This window comes from Euprymna scolopes, chromosome 4 (assembly GCF_053919585.1).
Source record: "Euprymna scolopes isolate OS-2025 chromosome 4, ASM5391958v1, whole genome shotgun sequence".
Classification (NCBI taxonomy): Eukaryota; Metazoa; Mollusca; class Cephalopoda; order Sepiida; family Sepiolidae; genus Euprymna; species Euprymna scolopes.
The window spans coordinates 33989449-34011293 of record NC_136485.1 but is presented as its reverse complement, the minus strand read 5'-3'; the positions used below and the strand labels follow the sequence as shown (position 1 = coordinate 34011293).

The 21845-nt window shown below is 29.1% G+C and overlaps 1 protein-coding gene across 1 annotated transcript in view; it reads left to right on the top strand.

Moving 5' to 3' along the window:
• Positions 1-8269: 8269 nt before the first annotated feature.
• Positions 8270-21845, top strand: part of LOC145270594 (peroxidase mlt-7-like) — a 32359-nt gene continuing 18783 nt past the window's right edge. Inside the window, exons 1-2 of the mRNA XM_080126227.1 lie at positions 8270-8357; positions 13319-13564. Coding sequence (XP_079982353.1) covers positions 8270-8357; positions 13319-13564 — 334 coding nt within the window. The remainder of the gene's footprint in view (positions 8358-13318; positions 13565-21845) is intronic.

Sequence of the window (21845 nt, the reverse complement as noted above, 5' to 3'; positions counted from 1 at the left end):
AATTATTTTATTGGCATTAATATTTATTTTATTTGCATTAATATTTATTTTATAAGAATTAATAATTATTTTATTTGCATTAATATTTATTTTATTTGCATTAATATTTATTTAATATGCATTAATATTTATTTTATTGGCATTAATATTTATGTTATTAGCATTAATATTTATTTTATTGGCATTAATATTTATTTTATTTGCATTAATATTTATTTAATATGCATTAATATTTATTTTATTGGCATTAATATTTATTTTATTTGCATTAATATTTATTTTATTGGCATTAATATTTATTTTATTTGTATTAATATATATTTTATTAGCATTAATATTTATTTTATTTGTATTAATATTTATTTTATTTGCATTTATATTTATTTTATTAGCATTAATATTTATTTTATTTGCATTAATATTTATTTTATTTGTATTAATATTTATTTTATTTGCATTAATATTTATGTTATTAGCATTAATATTTATTTTATTTTCATTAATATTTATTTTTTTGGCATTAATATTTATTTTATTAGCATTAATATTTATTTTATTAGCATTAATATTTATTTTATTGGCATTAATATTTATTTTATTAGCATTAATATTTATTTTATTAGCATTAATATTTATTTTATTAGTATTAATATGTATTTTATTGGCATTAATATTTATTTTATTTGTATTAATATTTATTTTATTTGCATTAATATTTATTTTATTAGCATTAATATTTATTTTATTAGCATTAATATTTATTTTATTTGTATTAATATGTATTTTATTTGCATTAATATTTATGTTATTTGCATTAATATTTATTTTATTTGTATTAATATGTATTTTATTAGCATTAATATTTATTTTATTGGCATTAATATTTATTTTATTAGCATTAATATTAATTTTATTTGCATTAATATTTATTTTATTTGTATTAATATTTATTTTATTTGCATTAATATTTATTTTATTAGCATTAATATTAATTTTATTTGCATTAATATTTATTTTATTAGCATTAATATTTATTTTATTTGTATTAATATTTATTTTATTTGCATTAATATTTATTTTATTAGCATTAATATTCATTTTATTTGCATTAATATTCATTTTATTTGCATTGATATTTATTTTATTGGCATTAATTTAATATGCATTAATATGTATTTTATTTGCATTAATATTTATTTTATTAGCATTAATATTTATTTTATTAGCATTAATATTTATTTTATTTGCATTAATATTTATTTTATTAGCATTAATATTTATTTTATTAGCATTAATATATATTTTATTTGCATTAATATTTATTTTATTAGCATTAATATTTATTTTATAAGCATTAATATTTATTTTATTTGCATTAATATTGATTTAATTAGCATTAATATTTATTTTATTGGCATTAATATTTATTTTATTAGCATTAATATTTATTTTATTAGTATTAATAGTTATTTTATTAGCATTAATATTTATTTTATAAGCATTAATATTTATTTTATTTGCATTAATATTATATTATTAGCATTAATATTTATTTTAATGGCATTAATATTTATTTTATTAGCATTAATATTTATTTTATTAGCATTAATATTTATTTTATTTGTATTAATATTTCTTTTATTAGCATTAATATTTATTTTATTTGTATTAATATTCATTTTATTTGCATTAATATTTATTTTATTAGCATTAATATTTATTTTATTAGCATTAATATTTATTTTATAAGCATTAATATTTATTTTATTTGCATTAATATTTATTTAATATGCATTAATATTTATTTTATTGGCATTAATATTTATTTTATTAGCATTAATATTTATTTTATTAGCATTAATAGTTATTTTATTAGCATTAATATTTTTTTTATAAGCATTAATATTTATTTTATTTGCATTAATATTATATTATTAGCATTAATATTTATTTTAATGGCATTAATATTTATTTTATTAGCATTAATATTTATTTTATTAGCATTAATATTTATTTTATTTGTATTAATATTTCTTTTATTAGCATTAATATTTATTTTATTTGTATTAATATTCATTTTATTTGCATTAATATTTATTTTATTTGTATTAATATATATTTTATTAGCATTAATATTAATTTTATTTGTATTAATATTTATTTTATTTGCATTTATATTTATTTTATTAGCATTAATATTTATTTTATTTGCATTAATATTTATTTTATTTGTATTAATATTTATTTTATTTGCATTAATATTTATGTTATTAGCATTAATATTTATTTTATTTTCATTAATATTTATTTTTTTGGCATTAATATTTATTTTATTAGCATTAATATTTATTTTATTAGCATTAATATTTATTTTATTGGCATTAATATTTATTTTATTAGCATTAATATTGTTTTTATTAGCATTAATATTTATTTTATTAGTATTAATATGTATTTTATTGGCATTAATATTTATTTTATTTGTATTAATATTTATTTTATTTGCATTAATATTTATTTTATTAGCATTAATATTTATTTTATTAGCATTAATATTTATTTTATTTGTATTAATATGTATTTTATTTGCATTAATATTTATTTTATTTGCATTAATATTTATTTTATTTGTATTAATATGTATTTTATTAGCATTAATATTTATTTTATTGGCATTAATATTTATTTTATTAGCATTAATATTAATTTTATTTGCATTAATATTTATTTTATTTGTATTAATATTTATTTTATTTGCATTAATATTTATTTTATTAGCATTAATATTAATTTTATTTGCATTAATATTTATTTTATTAGCATTAATATTTATTTTATTTGTATTAATATTTATTTTATTTGCATTAATATTTATTTTATTAGCATTAATATTCATTTTATTTGCATTAATATTCATTTTATTTGCATTGATATTTATTTTATTGGCATTAATTTAATATGCATTAATATGTATTTTATTTGCATTAATATTTATTTTATTAGCATTAATATTTATTTTATTAGCATTAATATTTATTTTATTTGCATTAATATTTATTTTATTAGCATTAATATTTATTTTATTAGCATTAATATATATTTTATTTGCATTAATATTTATTTTATTAGCATTAATATTTATTTTATAAGCATTAATATTTATTTTATTTGCATTAATATTGATTTAATTAGCATTAATATTTATTTTATTGGCATTAATATTTATTTTATTAGCATTAATGATTATTTTATTAGTATTAATAGTTATTTTATTAGCATTAATATTTATTTTATAAGCATTAATATTTATTTTATTTGCATTAATATTATATTATTAGCATTAATATTTATTTTAATGGCATTAATATTTATTTTATTCGCATTAATATTTATTTTATTAGCATTAATATTTATTTTATTTGTATTAATATTTCTTTTATTAGCATTAATATTTATTTTATTTGTATTAATATTCATGTTATTTGCATTAATATTTATTTTATTAGCATTAATATTTATTTTATTAGCATTAATATTTATTTTATAAGCATTAATATTTATTTTATTTGCATTAATATTTATTTAATATGCATTAATATTTATTTTATTGGCATTAATATTTATTTTATTAGCATTAATATTTATTTTATTAGCATTAATAGTTATTTTATTAGCATTAATATTTTTTTTATAAGCATTAATATTTATTTTATTTGCATTAATATTATATTATTAGCATTAATATTTATTTTAATGGCATTAATATTTATTTTATTAGCATTAATATTTATTTTATTGGCTATTAGAGTGGTATGTGTGTTGTAAATCGAGTGGCTGATGAATAAATTAGCACCAAAAAACATTTTTGTGTTGGGTACAGTGCGATGCAGTAAGTATCCTAAACTTCTAGCTCTGAAACCCTTTTCAATTAAAATATCAGTTTTTGATAATCGTATTATAAACGTAATAATCAACAATTAAATTCATTTCAATCAGAAAAATGCAAAAATAGCCCGAACATGATGATATCTCTATTCTGAAAACATGCCATGATTAATCCCAGCAATCATATTAGTCTTTTTTCTTCAATTCAATTAAAGTAAATATTATTTTTTCTTTGTGTTTCGATTAATAAAACCCAATATATTATTCTTTTGTAATGTACATTATCTGGTTCGGACATGGAGTATCATTCCATGCTAACTTTACACCAGGTTTTACTGGTTACTTTTCACTCAATAGCTACATTAGTTTTGCTACCACTACTCTTTGCATTAGGCTCACTGTACACCCAGTAATCATTAGCTGTATTTACCAGCATTTAAAAAACATAACTACTCGACTCTGATTTGAGGCAAACAATAACATTAAAATTATATATTTTTCAAGTAATTTTTAAAGAATAAAAAAAACAGTCGAAGCAATTTCTGCTAAAATCCAAGAATCTACAATATATAACAGAACGTATGAAATGAGTAACAACATTTTTTAATTCTTTAAGGTAATTAAACACTTATCCTGTAACGCTAATTTTCGTGTTACAAAATTAAAGTTGTAAACTGTTTTTTGGAACTGCACCAATTTGTTCTTTTAATGTCTACAATTATTTCAATTATCTAATTTCATTTCAGGACGGAAAATACAATTTAAGACCAACCATGCATTTAATTCAAATTCTGAGCGAACACAAAGCATAGCAGGAAAACAGACGCCTGATAGTTAAAATTAAATGAATCGTATCGATAAAGAAAGAGATTGAACTCATTTTGCTTTTCTTTACATATTGACAGGTGAGAGACAACAATTAAACGTCGTTTCCCATTACCTCGATTTATCCCTAGTTTATGGATCCACTAAAGCGGAATCAGATTCCCTACGCGACCTTAAGACTGGTAAGATTATATTTATTTAAAATAATTTTTTTTAATCAGAAATACGCTGCATGGACATCTATGACAAATAACACTCTAAGAATTCTTGTTTCAAACTCCCTAGTCTAACATTCACGGGGAATATGAACAAATACCTTGAGGACACCGTGAAGGCTGCAAAGAAGGTGAATTCCCTCTGTTACATGATAAGGGCTGTCCCCTTTTCATGTAAGTATAAAAATAGAGAGATTAGTTAAAATGAAAATAAAGTGAGAAAAAGCAGAAATCGAACCCTGGACATAAGTTTTAAAGAACAATAGGTTTAAATGGAATGCTCAGTAAATTGTTAATTCTGGTGAAATAAATAATAAATAAACTATTCAATTGTTAGAAAGAATTTGGATAATAAAATATGGGTTAAATAAATTAGATATGTAGGTTGAATTCCTTTGTAAAAACATCAAAGAAAAAATAGGTTATTGGGAAATCATAATGTTCGGGAAACGTGCAAAGTCGCGCATGTTGGTGACACGTGAATTTTGCTCACGTGGCCAGACATGCATGGATGTCTCAATATAGGAAATGAGAGTTAGTTAGTAGGGGCAGAGAGACAGTCAGTGAGAAACTCAGAGAGAGTCTGGAGTTTGGAATTCGAACGTCTAGGAAGCGAGACGTCGCTTTGAAACTAAAATGTGAAGCTTTGAATTCTTGATGAGGAAACCACGGCCGGTCGTGACGAAATAAACCCATTATGTGTTTTGATAAAAACGTCGTCTTGTGTTTGTGATTCTTACAAAAAGGTAAAGTGAAAATTGTATTATATGTCTATATATCTGTGTTATAAAATGTAATTACATACACGTCTCGACATCTCATATCCACAATGTGAATCTACATCATATCTACACTAAGACTGTCTGAACAGTGAACACTATCTCATCATTCTAAGAGCTTTCTTCTTCTGCACGTCTAAGGAATGAACATTTAAAATATAGGAATCGTAATAACATGAACAATCTCTCATAACATGAACAATCTCTCTAAGTCTCTTACAACAACATCTCTTTATCTCTAAGACTCTCTTTTAATGAAACCCCTATATGTAACACCTCTATCGAAAACTACTCACACCTGAGAGCATCCAGTACCTCTACAGAGTCAACATTTGTTCATATATGGAATATTGTCATCACATCTGCGATGGTGCATCTGGCAATAGCCTCTCCCTATCGAATAGGATCCAAAAAAGGAGTTTTCAATCTAATATATCCCACTTTGTCAACTAAGCTCCAACCCCTGCCCCATCACCACAATGTTGCATCTCTGTGTCTGTTTTAAAAATATTTTAATAAAATGTGCTCTTATGAACTCATGTCATTTGTGCCCCCTTGACATACATATCCTCAACAAACCAAATTAGCAACAAAATCTCACCCCTTAACTGTTGAGGTTCTTAAATGCCAGAAATCTTTCTACTATAATAGTTTCTTCCCTCGAACAGTTAGACTTTGGAATTCCATTCCTGCTACATGCTTCCCTGACTATACAGACATGCTGACGTTTAAATGTAACATAAGCTAACATCTTGTTAATCTTTCCTAGGCAAAGTAAACACAGCATCCAGTGGCTGCCCTACTGCAAAAAGTCAGACCCACATGTTTACTTTCATCGATATATATATATACATATATATATATATATATATATATATATATATATATATGCATGTTTATCTATTTATAGATATTTAGAAATCAATATTTGAGTTTCACAAGCCAGTCAATAACGGAAATTGTTGGTATCGGTTTATATATATTAAACATTAAAATTACAATTGATTTCATCGATCACATACTATATCCGATACAGTATTTCCTTTAGTAACAAACACTCCAAGATATACAACTGTAAGTTTCATTGACTATATTGATACAAGAAAAAATCTTTTTCACTATATATAAAAAAATATGCGTGCATTATAGTGTAGGTCAGCTAGTATATATTTCTAATATGTAATAAACTTGAGTGTTAATACACTCGTAAAATTGAGTGAGATGATTAAAACACTATCCCAGTGTTAATGAACATCAATGCCATTTGCGGTGACAATTATATGTTAATTCTCTACTTTAAACGTCCGTATTTTAAACATATCGAGTTGAAAATAATTCGTTTGGCACAATCAATGATATGAACACATTCCTGGCAGATAATCATGTTATTTGAATGGATTGTTTTAAATTCAATAAAAAGAGGAATAATCTATTAGCATTATTATTTATTCCTGAAAATCGTTCCAGACAAGACATAAAGACACTTTATGCATGAAACTAACAAGAACGGAAGTTGATTATCGCAGAAACAAGAGTTTTCTATTGACTATAATTGGCTGCCCTACTGTAGGTGTCTTGAAAAGCCCTAAGCAAGGAGGAAAACAGTCAGCAGAAAGAGAGATTCACAAATTTGAAATTCTTTTAAATAATACACTGAAATAGGAGCTTTATTAGAACTAGGTATCAAAATAACGAATTGATGGTGACTACTAGACCAATGAGCTGAAACAATAGATCCAAGACAATTCTGATGAACACATGCTATAATGGTATTTATAAAAAAACGACTGAGACTGTCTTTATGTTGATGAAACGAATTAACGTGAAAGTGTTTTTAATTGTGGAGGCGTGTTTAAGCTTCGAATAAAACTTGTTTCTGTTATTTGAGTCTGCTGACAATTGGGAGACGTATCCTTTTTAAAGTCCAACTTTCTCTTTTCAACGAAAGTTTAAAAGGACATTATTTAATGTTTCAGGTACTCTTTTTTATTATTGCTATGGGTATTGTTTTACTTATCATAAATGTTAGATTAAAAATATTCTGTTTTTTTTTTTTTTTTTTTTTTTGTGTGTGTGTTTCTGGAAATTCTCTTTTCTTGAACGTCACAACTTTTTGCTATAACTTTGACAACAATAAACCTTTTGGCCAGGATCAGTGTAGTATCTGCTCTTCAGACGTTGCCCTTCAATTTCTTGTTCTCTGTCAGTGGAGAAGAAATCCTTCACGACTGAGACGATTTTTAATTTTTGTTCCTTTTCTCGACGTTAAAAAACGACCCTGGTGTCTAACTCTGTCCCGTGGAGAGGCATTGCAAATAGGAACAATATTCCCAAAAAATAATCCATTTCTATTCGGTTCTAAATTATTGAAGATTTATTCAAATGTGTGGCACTAACAATGATGGTTCTGTTTGCTTTTTTACTGTTTATTTTTGTAGGGTTGTCATTGTTTTATAGTGCATGTTTCGATTAATACTAGATGTAAACACACGTTTGCTTAAAAAAATAAAATGCTCGTCACTCAGTTATTAATAAAAACGGAAACATTTTACTGTTTCAGGAAAAATGATAGTAACGAATATTGGGAATAGTCCTCTGCTCCCAATAGAAAAGACCACCCATCCTCCAAACAATTGCCCGTTTTTTAGAGCTGGTAAGTAAAAGAATAACATCAAATCAATAAATTCATGATTTATTCACTGCATGATTGTATGATTGTATCATTGTATGATTGTATCATTGTATGATTGTATCATGGTATCAATGCATGATTTTATCATTGTATCAATGTATGATTGTATGATTGTATCAATGTGATTGTATTATTGTATCATTGTATCACTGCATGGTTTTTTCATTGTATCAATGTATGATTGTATGATTGTATCAATGTATGATTGTATTATTGTATCATTGTATCACTGCATGGTTTTATCATTGTATCAATGTATGATTGTATAATTGAATTAAGATATCATTGTATCATTGTATCATTGTATCCCTGCATGATTTTATCATTGTATCAATGTATGATTGTATGATTGTATCAATGTATGATTGTATGATTGTATCAATGTATGATTGTATCATTGTATGATTGTATCATTGTATCACTGCATGATTTTATCATTGTATCAATGTATGATTGTATGATTGTATCAATGTATGATTGTATCATTGTATTATTGTATCATTGTATCACTGCATGATTTTATCATTGTATCAATGTATGATTGTATCATTATATAATTGTATGATGGCATCATGTATCTACGCATCATTGCATTATTGTAAAATTACAATCAAAAGCGATGAACAATAGTTGGGTTTCTTATAAAACAAGTCAACCATTTTATGAATCAAATTCTTGAAATCAAAAATTATTTACTGATTTAGTTACACTAAGATGCCTTATTGTTTCACAGAAAACAATTTGACTCTTGTAATTAATCACTTTTGAAATTTTACTTTTTACGGACTTACGTTACATTGCTATTCCTTATATATTATTTAAGCTAAATTAACTAAACTTTCGGGATACATCGGATAAGGAATTTTGTAAAGTAATGAAACGATTCATTAATTTTATTACAATGGTCGGTCTTCCCCCCCCCTAGCTCAACTTAATGCAGTAAAAATTCAGCAGATTTTCAAAGGAACATTTAGCAATATTCAAACATGTCAAGCATGCACTTCAAAACAAACAATTCGCGATCTTCACTGATCTCTAAAAAATAACATGCATAAAAAATATATATACCTAGAGAATCTCGCCAACTGACTCAAATATCACAGTTCCTTAGTGGAAATGAGATATTATTCAATTATATAGAAATTGAACAAAATACAGTGATTGATCCACTTTCATGGACTTAGTTTTGACATTAAAAAAATTCTTTTTTACTATATCAAGGCCAAAATCCACTCGAATAAAGGTTAATAGGATTAATGGTCAGTCGAAATCGAACAATGCAATGAACTTATTTATATTACTTATAGGACGGTTCACGGCATGTGCCTATTAACATTGGATTTGAAGACGACACTTCTCACCGTAATGTGTAATGTATAGCTTGCTTCATTACTGTTAAACATCTACATTAACGATAACAGAAGTAACTATCTTCATATAAACTCTGCAAAAATATTACTTGTTTGATTTCAGGAACCGAGAGACGAACAGACTCGTAAATATCACGTGGTTTGGAATACAAAGTAAGAATCGCACTAACCCTGTCTTAGCATACTCCGCTCATTCAAGGAGTATTTAAAGAAAACAAGAATGAAACTCCACTCGTGGAACCACATTTTACAGAAACTGATCAACTCCAAGTGGGGAGCCACAGCACAAGCATTAACAAGTACTGCCTAGTACCTGTGCTATTCTTCTAAGGAGTATGATTGTCCTGTTTAGGAAAGATCAGTGCATGGTAAAGCACTAGACTCAGTTAATGAAGAACTCACAACCTGAACAATCTACATTTTCACATTGGCATTACCTCATAAGATGTGAAATGGGAACCAACGGTCCAATGGTTGGAATCAATGAGAAGCTTCCACAGTCATGTCGAACTTCTAACAACATCTGTGGATCAGATGACTAAAGAATGGACCCTTCCTGCTGACATGGGAATCTCCCCTTCTGATGCCTTCCTCCCCAGGGTCAGAAATACCCTGTCTCCGGTGGAAAACACCCAACAGTCTAAGAACAGGAATGGGATAATCAAAAGTTGCTATGACCAGTTAGGGTTTCAAAACTGACCAACAGTATTCGAATGTGAAGAAAAGTACCATGCAACATTAACATCTACTGACCAAGCACTGCATCTTGAAAGATCTTGCAGAATACAAAACAATACAAGAAAATTGTTGTATGACCACATACTTCAACGACACGCCAAGAAGATGATCTCGGAAATCTAGGAAGATCTTGAATTGGAAGCCATGTTTAGATTCAAAAAAGTTTCTGATAGGTAGTTAAAATCTATAAAAATTTCTTGTGACACTAAGCATTTTTAGGGAGAAAGAAAACGAACCAAGTTAGATTAATTACTAGCCTGGGTGCCCGGCGTTGCATACATGCATACATATATTTAAAGGTGAGATTATAGATTAGTCTGGGTGCCCGGCGTTTCCCGGGTGTTTGGAGGTGTGAACATCATCATCATCATCATCATCATCATCATCATCATCGGGTAAACGTTCATTTTACATGCTGGCATCTTTTGGGCAACATTATGAAACTGACTTGCAAGCTCACCTATCTCGGGTCAGGTTTTTATTCATCTATCTTTCTTTCAATTTCATTTTTATCACTTATTTGAGGATATGAGGTAAAAATTGTGATAAAATAAACTCGATATAACTGGAAGGTTTGTAAAAATACTAAATCATTAACATACTATTTTATTTAATGTCTATTTTACATCTGTAAAATTTGTCTTGTGAACTAATCTATCTCTGCACAGGTTTTTTTTAGTTTATCCCTCTTTCTCTTGATTCCATCCTTATTACTTCCACTCAATTTTCCTTATTCTTCCTTGGAAACTGAACCTGCTACCTCAACTGTTCTACATATACTAACCTAAAAAAAACTCTAATCATTTTTTCAACATAACCTGTTGAAGTCTTTTGCTCTCCAAACATTTTTATTCTTGTGCCAAGATTAAATCTTCTTCTGAGTTCAGATCTAAGTTCATCTTTAACTTTCAGTGTCATTTTTGATGACTTATAAAGCAGGATTAGAGAACAAATAATGGTGATAAAATTGGATGTGATCGGAGGATTTGTAAAAATCATCATCATCATCATCATCAGTTTAATGTCCGTTTTACGTGCTGGCAGGTCTTTCTCTCAAGTCCATTTCTACCGCTTCCTTCCATGTTTACCTTGTTCCTTAACTGTTCTACATCCATTAACTCTCATTTATTCCTTTCAACCTGGCCATATTATCGAAGTTTCCAGTTCAGCACACATTTTCCTATTAGATATTCTATTTTATCAAAATTAGTAACGCGTGAGTAGAGAATTTAAATCGTTTCCCTGGGTATGCATTGTGTTGGTTATACACATGAAGATTATGGGTATATTCTTAGAAAATGTGTGTGTATGTGTGTGTGCGTGTGTGTGCGTGTGTGTGCGTGCGTGTGTGTGTGTGTGTGTGTGTGTGTATCTAAATTTTAGGTAGTGAGTATGTAAATGTGAGTTTCAAGGAATGTGATCAGAGAGTGTATAAAAATCATCATCATCATCATCATCATCATCATCATCATCATCATCATCATCATCATCACTACCACAAACGATTATTACGCAACTGTCCCAATAACTACAAAACACACATTTACCCTTATCCTTGAGTGGCCCCCGAACCTTGATATGTGATTTTTATTTATCCTTCTTTTTTATCGATTTTTTTACTTCCTCCTATGTCTATCTTAGCATTCTCCTCTGCAGTGAACATGTAACCTACACTGTTCTACATCTACTAACTGAAGAACTCTCATTCATTCCCTTTCAACGTGGCCATACTATCGAAGTTTCCTGTTCAGCACACATTTCCCTATTTGATATTCTATTTTATCAAGATTAGTAACGCATGAGTAGAGAATTTAAATCATTTCCTTAGGTATGTATACTTATGCTATCTATAGCCATGTATTGTGTTGGTTTTACATACACATGAAGAGTATGTGCAAGTTCTTAGAAAATATATGTGTGTGTATGTAGATTGTAGATAGTGAGTGTATGAATGTGATTTTTAGGTAATGTATGTGTGTGTGATTTTTATACAATGCATGTGTTTCCAAAACAATTTTCTCGGTAATCATATTAATTATTATTATTATTATTATTATTATTATTATTATTATTATTAATAATAATAATAATAATAATAATAATAATAATAATTATGCTCTAATTATTATATTTATTTATTTAATTATTATTATAATATATTATTATATAATTATTAATCACATTAATTATTATGATCACATTATTTTTATAATTATTATTAATAATAATAATAATAATAATAATAATAATAATAATAATAATAATAATTATACTCTACTTATTATATTTATTTATTTAATTATTATTATTATAATGTTATATTATGATATAATTATTAATCACATTAATTATTATGATCACATTATTTTTATAATTATTAATAATAGTAATGATAATTATACACTAATTATTATATATATTTATTTAATTATTATTATTATAATGCTATATTATGATATAATTATTAATCACATTAATTATTATGATCACATTATTTTTATAATTATTATTAATAATAATAATAATGATAATTATTCTCTAATTATTATATTTATTTATTTAATTATTATTATTATAATGCTATATTATGATATAATTATTAATCACCTTAATTATTATAATTAATGTGATCATTAATCAACTATGTTTTCTTTGTTCTGTTCACACTAGGTGATCACATTATTATTATGATTATTATTAATAATAATAATAATAATAATTATTATTATTATTATTATTATTATTATATTTATTTATTTACTTATTATTATAATATTATAATCAACTCTGTTTACTTTGTTCTGTTCAAACTAGGTGACGTGCGAGTTGCTGCGGTAGTTACAATAACTACGCATCACATTCTTTGGGTAAGAGAGCATAATTATATTGTGGATGGCTTGAGCAAACTACACCCACTTTGGGATGGGGAAAAACTCTTCCAAGAGGCAAGGAAAATCGTCATTGGTGAGTTTCAACATATTGCATACAGAGAGTATTTACCAATGACCATCGGCTTACAAAATATGCGTGAACATAAACTAAGCACTACGTTCAAATATGGTAAGTAGATAATTTCTTGCTTTCATAAAAATTATCAACTTAAAATGTAAATAAAGAATTTTAGATGAAATATAAGAAAAGACCTCACAAAGTAATATACCAGGTTTAATATATAATTTTGTATAGCATAGTCTATCTGGTGTAATATATCATGTTGTGTAGCATTACATATCTGTAGTAATAAATGATGTATACCATTATGTATCTAGTGTAATATATGATACTGTATGGAATAATATATCTGGTTTAATACCTACTGTTGAATAGAATTATATCTGGTGTATAATATAATGTTGGGTAGCATTAGATATCCGGTGTAATTGTATAATATTGTATAGTATTCTATATCTAATCTAATACATAATATTGTATAGTATTTTATATCTAATGTAATATATAATATTGTATAGTATTATATATCTGATGTAATATATTATATTGTATAGTATAATATACCAAATGTAATATATAATATTGTATAGTATTATATATTTAATGTAATATATAATATTGTGTAGTATTATATATCTAACGTAATATATAAAATTGCATAGAATTGTATATCTAATGTAATACATAATGTTGTATAATATTATATAGTTGGTGTGATATACATTGTTGTATAGCGTTATATATTTTGTATAATATATAATGTTGCATTATATATCTGGTGTTATACATAATGTTGTATGATAAAAATATCTTGATTATCTCTATATAAATAAAATGAACTCATTTTTCCCGTCCGACTTTGACCTTTATAGGACTGCACCTGTATACATTTGGTGCAGCCGTATCATTCACAAACTGAATCACGACATCTGCCGTATGTTATAGGCTTATTACGTATCCAGTATCTCGCTGATCAGAGTTTCCTATATTCTGTCTGGTGAGAGTCCACTGTAAAAATCGGTTACATTTAATGGAAGTAGTAAAGTATACTCTCTCTACTAAATTCATCCTTCCACCGCCACTCATTTACACCGTTCCAGACCGTTCACAGGAGACATTTAAAACCGACCACCGGTTAGAATTTATCTAAAAACTGGAATGGACTTACGCTGAAACGAACCACGCTTACTTTGCCATTGGTTAGCATAAAACATAAACACAATTTATAAAGCATTTATTATAATAAAATTAGATTAAAACAGAACACAATCCGTTAGCTGGAATTGAATTCACAATTACATTACTTCGATTTCGTTATAACCCGCGTGGTTAGAGTTTTATGAAAACTTGGATTGACATTTACGTGAAACGCACCAAACTTACTTTCATAAACGCAACTTCCGTTTTGCTCTTTCCTTTCGTTCTTTTTTCTTTCTTTCTTTCTTTCTTTCTTTCTTTCTTAGCTTTCGTTGTCTTTTTCGCTTTTTGGGTGATGGTGATGGTGGTGGTGGTGGGGGTACTTCCCTATGTTTCTCTTTCTTTCCTTAAACATAAACACAAACTAAACGCTATACGTTATCTTGAATTGCATTACCGAACACATTACTTCGATTACTCGACTTCCATTAACTTTAGACTCGCGATGGTAGGGTTTTCTAAAAATCAGAACTGCGATTTACGGGACGGCATGTTTAACATCGTTACATTTTCATTTTCATTCCTCGCTGTCAGACGATAATACGACTTCTTTTTCTTAATTTTTTACTTTTATATTATGCTATGTTTCCACTAATTTCGGAATTCATACTCAGGGGACGGGTGACTTATTACATCAGTGGTTATTTAATTATTATTTTTTTGCAATTTATTACTTTTTTTCCCTACGCATCGTCTGCAACGGATCGCTTACACAAAATAAAATATACCAAAATAATAAAACAACAACAACAACCAATAAACCAAAACAAATACCCAATTACTTAAGAAAAAATTAATATTAATAATAATAATAACAATAACACCAGGAGATAATACAAAAACTATATCTGGGTAATTATTTACCCTACCAAACTACATAAATAAAAACTATAAATTTTAATACTAACATGAAATACACATTCTCCACTTTTTATTTCGTTCTTTATTTACTTCCTTTTTTTTGGGGGGGGGGAACATCTACCAATGATTTTGACACACATTTTCCATTGCGTCATGTACGAAATTTTACTTTGTTGTTTTTTGCGAACGCCAATATCATTCGGTTTGGCTCTAATTAATTCATGTTTTGTACTAACAAGGTGTTTTTTTTTTACAATGTCTTACCACTTCACGTTACTAATTAACTCGGAAATAGACCCAGAAAACTTTATTTTTCACGTGTACAAATACTTTTTTCCCCTTTGGCACATTAAGTTTACTCCTTACTCTTTCGAATACAATAGAAAACTCATAGGAAACCTACAAAAAATTTAGGATAAATCGGCTTGCACAACTAAGTCCCTCATTTTTGCCCGCCCAATTTTACAGTTTACATATTTGGGTCCTTCTGTTTGCCGGGGGGGGGGGGCGATTATGACTTCCCCAAAACCGGGGTATTGGAAATATCCACAGCAATGTTTTTTTTTTTCACAAAAATTGACCACTACAAGAACTATGATTATTTCCATTTTTGTCCGCAATAAATAACAAATAAATATACATCATTACCCGTTTATTTCGTTTGCAAAATACAGTCCGATGTTTGCATTTACATAAACTTTACTCCCCTCATATAGTATCTACATCGATTCATAATGTGTTAGACTCATACATTTCGTTCATTAATGGAAACGTTGAATTTATTTCTTTCGTCGGTAGAAGAGGGGGCAATAAAAACATAAACTGAATTCTGTCAGTTTTTTCTTTTTCAGTTGAAAAGGCAATCAAATATCAAAAGTCAAACATCAAGACCATACAGCTCATTAGTTGAGTATATAACAATTTTTCACTTTTTACACAATACAATCTTTTATAAAATATGCCACCAAAAAAGACTTCCCTTAGTCGTAATACAACAGCAGTTGCAACCAGAAAAAGAAGTCGACAATGGGAACATTATGAACAGTCTCAGGAAGACACTTCTGGTACTTCCTTGAACGAAAATGCAAATCAGGACTATGGGTCACATCAAGTTACTTTTGACCCAGACTTATATGAGGCGGACCAGTCGCAACCTACGGATATAAACACATATGTGGAACTTAGGGTTGCGCAAAACAGACAGGCTATATTAGAAGCAATGCAGAGACACACATTACGCACAACTGCTCCTAAATCATCTTTCTGGTTGCACGAAGGATGTACATATGAGGCTACACGTACTTATCAATTACGCTCAGATGTTCAAATTGGCACATTGAGTAATGGGACACCTTGCAGACAATGCAAAGCAAAGAAATGGAATCGGGAATCACCAGGTATCTGTTGTTCTGGTGGAAAAGTTATTCTTCCAGATTTAGGTATACCTCCTGAACCGTTACGCTCACTTATTGATAACGATTCAATTAACTCAACACATTTCTTGAACAACATCCGGAGTTACAATAACTGCTTCAGTATGACAAGCTTCGGTGCTGAACAAATACGTGAAGGAGCCTACATGCCGACATTTAAAGTTTGTGGGCAGATTTCTCATAGACTTGGTTCTTTGCTTCCCATCGATACTGGAAATCCACAGTATCTTCAAATATATTTCATGGATGATGATCAGCAAGAAGCTACGACAAGATGTAATTATGCTCCCAAAACAAAGCTTGACATTGTTCTTGATTTGCAAAATATGCTTCACCGAGAAAATAACTTTATCAAAAACTTCAAGATGGCTATGGAGCATGCTCCATGTGATGATTTCAAAGTAGTTATACATGCTGATAAAACTCCAAGACAAGAACATAAACGTTGTTTCAATGTTCCAGATGCACCTGAGGTTGCTGTTGTAATAGTCGGTCAAGAATTTCATCAGCGAGATATCATCTTGCATCGCAGAAACCGTCAACTACAGCGTATTGCTGTAACACATTGGGCATATGATGCTTTACAGTACCCAATCATTCATTGGACAGGTCAAGAAGGTTATAATTTCTTTGTATGGCAGACAAATCCTCAAAATAAAGAGTTAGAAATAGGAAAAAAAAATATCAGCTAATGCTTTCTACGCATTCCGAATTATTGTCCGTGACGACAGTTTTAATATTCTGATTAAATGTAGGAACCTATTCCAACAATACATAGTTGACATGTATGCTAAAATAGAGCATGAGAGGCTTATCTACATTAAAACTCATCAGAGGGAGCTAAGAGTTGCTGATTACATTCACTTAAGAGATCCTGTAAATATTGATGGCAACATTGAAAATGTGGGCCGTTTGACCATACTACCAGCAACATTTACTGGGGGACCACGATATATGCATGAACGCACACAAGATGCATTGGTCTATGTGAGAAAACATGGAACTGCTGATTTATTTATAACTTTTACCTGCAATCCCAAATGGCCAGAGATTGTGAATGAACTCCTTCCATATCAACAACCACATGATCGGCATGACCTCATAGCAAGAGTTTTTCATCTAAAGCTACGTGTCCTTATGGATTTACTTACAAAAGGAAACATTTTCGGAGTGGTTGTAGCATATATGTACACTGTTGAGTGGCAGAAAAGAGGATTGCCACATGCTCATTGTCTGGTTTGGCTTCAGCAAAAATTGAGATCCTCTGACATAGACTCTGTTATCAGTGCAGAAATTCCTGATCCTGTAACAGATCCAGTTTTACATGATATCATTAGACACAACATGATTCATGGACCATGTGGAACATTAAACAGCTCTGCACCATGTCTCAAAGAAGGAAAATGCTCTAAGAGATATCCAAAGAAATTTTTAAATGAAACTCGGTTAGATCAAAATGGTTACCCATTATATCGACGATTGCCTACTGATGCTGGAGGCTTTGAAACAACAGTTACCCTCCCTGGGAATGCAACGTTTCATGTAGACAACCGATGGGTTGTACCATACAATAAACCCCTTTGTAAGATTTTTAACGCACATATCAATGTCGAATATTGTAATAGTGTAAAATCAATTAAGTACATTTGTAAATATGTAAATAAAGACAGTGATCAAGCTGTCTTCACATTGGAAAATAATGCTCATGATGAAGTTAAGAGATATGAAACCGGCCGTTATATTTCCACTAATGAAGCCATTTGAAGAATATTTAACTTCCACATACATGCGCATCATCCCACAGTTATTCACCTCGCAGTGCATCTAGAAAATGGACAGCGGGTTTACTTCACTGAAAATAACGCAGCTGATAGAGTTGCACATCCACCTCCAACTACTTTAACAGCGTTTTTCAATTTGTGTAAAACAGACGCTTTCGCACGTACACTTCTGTATGCTAAAATTCCCGCTTATTATACATGGGACACTCATAATAAAATATTCAAGCGACGCTTACAGGGTAGGTCAGTTCAAGGCTACCCGTGTGTTAAAAAAACTGAAGTTTTGGGCAGGGTATACACCGTGCATCCAAATCATTTTGAATGCTTCTGTTTGAGACTGCTTCTACATCATGTTAGAGGTCCACAGAACTTTAATGATCTAAAAAATATTAATGGTCAAATTATGAATACATTCAGAGATGCATGTGCTGCACATGGACTGCTTGATGATGATAACCACTGGGATGCTACATTACAGGAAGCATCTACATCTGCCTTGGCACATAATTTGAGACATTTGTTTGCTATCATGTTAACTACCTGTGCAGTATCTTATCCAACACGACTTTGGCATTCACACAAAGACGCATTAAGTGAAGATTTCCTTAGGGAACGCAATCAACATCCTGGGGCTGGTATAACTTTTACAGACAAAATCTTCAATACTGCTCTGGTTCATATTGAAGATATTACATATAAGATGAATGGTAAAACACTGACAGATTTGGGTCTTACCTCACCTGATAGATCTAATACACATCCTATTGTTACTGCTTGGACACGTGAAATTAGCTATCAACCACATGAGCAAGCATCAATTGTTCGGGACGGTATTGCAAAACTAAATAGTGAGCAAATTCATGTTTTTCGAACTGTAGTAAATACTGTTGAAGATCAGCAAGGTGGCCTTATATTCCTTGATGCACCAGGAGGAACAGGAAAGACATTTGTTACTAAGTTAATTCTTGCAAAAGTAAGGTCAGAAGGAAAAAGAGCTGTAGCTGTGGCATCATCAGGTATTGCAGCAACCCTTCTTCCTGGTGGTAGAACAGCTCACTCCACATTCAAATTGCCATTATCATTAATAAAAGATTCTATTCCAATTTGCCATATAGAACGAGGATCAGATTCAGCTAAAATTTTACAGAATTGTTCCTTGATCATATGGGATGAATGTACAATGGCACATAAAAAAGCATTTGAAGCTCTAGATAAAACATTGCGTGATCTCAAGTCACGTGATGTTGTCATCGGTGGCATCACACTTTTATTATCTGGTGACTTCCGACAAACGCTTCCTATTGTTCCACGTGGAAGTCCTGCTGATGAGCTCGATGCTTGCATTAAATTGTCATATTTGTGGAAGTACATCAAGACTGTAACCTTATCTACAAACGTGCGTGTCCATCTTAATAGTGACCCATTGGCTGATAAATTTGCTTCCATACTTCTACAAATTGGAGATGGCAAAATTCCAACAGACAAACATGGTAAAATTGTAATTACTTCAAGTATTGGATCAATTGTTTCCTCACTCGCAGAACTTTGTAACAAAGTTTACCCAAATATAGCTGCAAATTATACTAATCCTCAATGGCTAACAGAAAGAGCAATTTTAGCTCCAAAAAATGATATGGTACACATCATCAATGACCAACTGCTTGATGAAATTCCAGGTGAGGAACAAATTTACACTTCTCTAGATTCTACTGTAGATAATGACCATGCTGTACAGTACCCTACAGAATTTTTAAATTCCTTGCAATTACCTGGTATGCCACCACACAAATTAAAACTGAAATCTGGATGTCCAATTGTGTTACTCAGAAACCTTGATGCTCCACGACTATGCAATGGAACAAGATTATGTGTAACACGAATGCAACCTCATGTGATAGAAGCAGTCATATTGACTGGTGGAGCTACAGGCGAATTGACATTTCTTCCTAGAATACCAATTATTCCATCAGATTCAACAATTCCATTTAAAAGGCTTCAGTTCCCAATAAAATTATGTTTTGCCATGACAATAAATAAGTCGCAAGGACAAACCTTGGCAGTGGTTGGTCTGAACTTAGCTTCTTGCTTTAGTCACGGACAGTTTTATGTAGGATGTTCACGGGTAGGTTCCCCACACAATCTATATATATTAGCACCAGAGGGTAGAACATCAAACATTGTGTATCCAAGAGCTTTATACAAATAGGAAAGCCAATTCTCCCTTCTATTATTATTTATAGTTATTTTTTGCTGTGAATTATCAGCATGGCAGTCTCATAAGTATTGTCCACACTTCACCCATATTCCTGTCAGGTCAATGTTTTAAAACTCTGATAGGAAATTCTTATGGGAAGTTTCTAATCTTTTTCATTATAGAATGTGTACCTTTTTCTATTCAAAATTTAATTTAATACAAACGTTCACTTCTTTCATGTTAAGTTACTTAAAATCACTAAACTCAGTTGCAGTGCTCCGTGGCATAGTGGTTAGCATGCCGGAAAATTCACATTATATTTTCACATTCGCGCTGACCTACCGTAGTCTTTTTTTTTTTTCATAAACACCTAAAATGGATTTTCTTGGTGGCCGAGTTGTTAACATCGCATGTTTTTTTTTTTTTTTCACACTTAATTTTCCAACTTCGCACCAATACTCCGGGTTTGATCCTTCCTACTTACCTAACATCACCTTTTTTTTTTTTAATCAATCCCCACCCCGGAAACAAACACCCGGGCAACGATTTTTTTTATTCTTTTGTTTTGATTTACTCAAAACCGCACACACCTCGAAACATCCGAGCAACGCCGGGTACCCCTGCTAGTATACAATAATATATCTTGTGCATTATAAGATAACCAAAACAGTTATGTGTGTTTTTAAAGAAAAAATTAAAAAAAAAAAACACTCTACAAAATATGTAAATATTATTTAATCTTCGACGTTAACCTAATCGGCATTTCAGGGTTGGCTAGGTGGTAAGCGGATGGCACAGGATCAGGTGAATAAAAGGGATGACACAGAATTCCCCACGTAAATTGTTGCATGATATACCTGATCACTCGTGCAGCATGCTGCCTTGTGTTTTCAGTTTCTGTTAGTATAGGTTTACAGTGGCGT